The sequence below is a fragment of the Trypanosoma equiperdum genome (genome assembly GCF_001457755.1).
Source record: "Trypanosoma equiperdum strain OVI genome assembly, contig: ctg_788, whole genome shotgun sequence".
Lineage (NCBI taxonomy): Eukaryota > Euglenozoa > Kinetoplastea > Trypanosomatida > Trypanosomatidae > Trypanosoma > Trypanosoma equiperdum.
The window spans coordinates 5899-8657 of NW_027124740.1; the positions used below are offsets into that span (position 1 = coordinate 5899).

The following is a 2759-nucleotide window of genomic DNA, read 5'->3' on the forward strand; positions in this document are numbered from 1 at the left end:
CCACACCACCATTTCGGACCGTCACCGCTTAATTTATTCACTCTGCCTCAATCGAGCGCCATCACCTTTTAGCAGCATTTGCTTCCCCAAGTGGTACAGCATGTGTACTCAAAGTTTAACAAATGTGTCGGCTCACCAACCACTGCTGATACAGTGCTGTGCAACTGAAAAAATGAACACAGGCGGCTGCAAGTACAAAAACGTGCCATATTTGATGACTTGAAAGGTATATGTCAAACCGACCAGGGAACCAACGTTCAGGAATTCGGGATGTGTAGAAGAGGACTCCAGCACCGTAAAGTGCAAACATGAGTGCCACACCTTTGAGTGGCATCATACTTTCAGTATTGTGGGGTGTAAAGGCATAGAAATGTAGGAGGGGCACAATTCCCCCTACAGCCATGAGAATGTAAACAGTTGTGCGAATCCATCGATACTTTGCATCACGGAGACTTGGTAGAGAGGAGAAAACAACGCTTAAAGTACCAAACATGATGATGCTCACCATATAAATTGCCCGGTAATATGGCTTACAGGCGAAACCAATGTAAAGCAGGGGAATGTAACTCGCCACTATGAGGACACTAATGCCATGATAGTCCACAAGCTCCACAAACAATGAAACTGCCTCATTCTCATGGCACATGAACAGATGGTAAACTGTGCTACATAGCATACACATTAGGCAAGCAAAACTAAAGCCTCCATAAACTACACAGTGCCAAACGTACTCTCGGGCCAGCACCACGTTCGTGAAAAGTAGAATTGAAAGCAATACAAAAACAACAAACCCAAACGCATGGGTCCACACGTTCAACGACTCATTGTGAACCGCAAGGAAACTCCGCAGGCACATCATAGTGGTATACTGTGCCCTATAGCCAGTATAGATGTATGGATTGTCCTTCATGTATTCTGGCACTTTCGTTGAATGAATGTGGTACAGCGGCAGCGTCCCGCGGCCACAGCGACTGTGTTCATCAGTTGTTTCCTGCTTTTCGCACGCATGACACGGTTCACCGGTGACTGTGGACTCCATTGCACTCCTACGGTGTGTGGGTGTGTGTGTCTAGTGGGAACGGTTCCATGAGTCGACACAGACAGAAGTGAAGATATATAACGAAGGAAAAGGAAAAAAAAATCAGAAGGATGAAGTGAGGGAATAAAGTGCTAACCCCCTTGAAGGAGAGAAGTGCAGCCGACACTACGTGAAAAACAAGTAAACAGAGAGCGAAACAACGGGGGGAGGAAATGATAGAAAAGTTAAGGACGTACGGGATACGTGTACACGCACAGATGAGGGCAAACTCTCCAGTCCCAGCAAGGCGCGGACGACAGAGCGGCAGGGGAGGGGGATGTGACAGAGAACACGACCAACACGTGGGAAAGTTTGCAGACACTAAAAACAAAAAAAAGGATCTAAACTCACATGTACCTTCTCAAGAGACACATGCCGGTAATCACCACCAGCACAGATGAAGGAGCTGACACGTCAAACAACCACGTGACATTTGCTCTCAGCAACTTTTGCCACACCCAACAGCATACCTCGTGCACGTTTCTCAAAGATCTACTAAGGCATGCTCGAATTCCAAAAGTAACTGCTGCAGTAGTCCTTGCACTTCGGAAAAAGATCCTCCTGTGTTTCTCGTTCCCTTCGTGATTGCTGCCCGAATTCCCGCGTAGTGGGTCGAACGACATTTGCTTACGCGTTGCCCAGTGCCTGGCTTCAGTGAACCAATACTCTGCCGCTGGACCATGTAATGTCCCACAACTGCCCGCATGTGGAGGTCCACTTGATGAAGACAGTTGTTAACGTTGTCATGTGCTTCTCCACTCGCCAAGCACTTCGACTTCCCCCCTTCCACTTGGCACTTGTAATAATTAAAAACACTTACTTGTTGTTCCGTCATCTCACGCATTATGTCTTCCCCTCGGATACGCTCCAGCAACTGCGTGGCCAACAAATTGGGTGGTGACGCGCAACATCTCACTTCATCAACCAGTAAAAGAACGGGCCACGGTGCCGACCTCTGCCCGGGAAGTACGGCCCACATATTTCCGTCTGTACCCGGCAGCACAGCAGTGAGGTCACCACGGTCAAACGAGTCACTTATCCCCTTAATAACATACGGGGGAATATACTGCGGGGTTCCGGCGCGGAGCTCATTGCGTTGGAGACAAACCTCCTCCGGGGTGTTCATCCGCACCTCCAACAAGACAACAATGCTCTGCACTTCCCATGAATCATGAAAGTGAGTCTCAGCACACTTGGCACTTAATTCCTTGCACATTTTCCAGTACGATGCTCTCATACTCCTATATGGCAGCGGATCCACCAGAAAAACCAAGTGCATTACCGCTTTATTCCTCTCCATCATTAGGCACCGCTCCAACTCCTGGCGAGTTGCCTGACGAGCCGCTTCGAACGCCTCTCGCCACCGACTTGGATCGAAAACGGTACTCTCTACACGGGACCCATTACTCGCACCGACGTTACACATAAAGTCATCTAATTCCACCACTGCCGTGACTATGAGGGAGAGTTCATGGGTTATGTGATCCCCCAACTGTTTAAGAGCCTTGCCTACTGTCGTCTTCCCCGCTCCTGGCAGCCCAGTTAGTAGAACAAGACAAACTGTCATTATGGCGATTCTTCACCCCCTTTCGATGTTGCGGCACAAATCACCGCCTGTTATACCTTCCCATGCCCTTGACAAACTGAACGAAGCAGGAAGGCGTCGCTCAAAAAAAAAAAA

At 48.7% G+C, this 2759-nt stretch overlaps 2 protein-coding genes across 2 annotated transcripts; both read right to left on the reverse strand.

Moving 5' to 3' along the window:
• Positions 1 to 115: 115 nt before the first annotated feature.
• On the reverse strand, positions 116 to 1039 carry TEOVI_000367900 (adiponectin receptor protein 1; the record flags this gene model as incomplete). Its single annotated transcript, XM_067226551.1, has 1 exon — positions 116 to 1039. One exon carries the CDS (start codon positions 1037 to 1039, stop codon positions 116 to 118), a length of 924 nt encoding a protein of 307 aa, XP_067082652.1.
• Positions 1040 to 1562: 523 nt separating this feature from the next.
• On the reverse strand, positions 1563 to 2645 carry TEOVI_000368000 (AAA domain containing protein, putative; the record flags this gene model as incomplete). The annotated part of the gene is made up of 1 exon (XM_067226552.1): positions 1563 to 2645. One exon carries the CDS (start codon positions 2643 to 2645, stop codon positions 1563 to 1565), a length of 1083 nt encoding a protein of 360 aa, XP_067082653.1.
• Between the last annotated feature and the right edge of the window lie 114 nt (positions 2646 to 2759).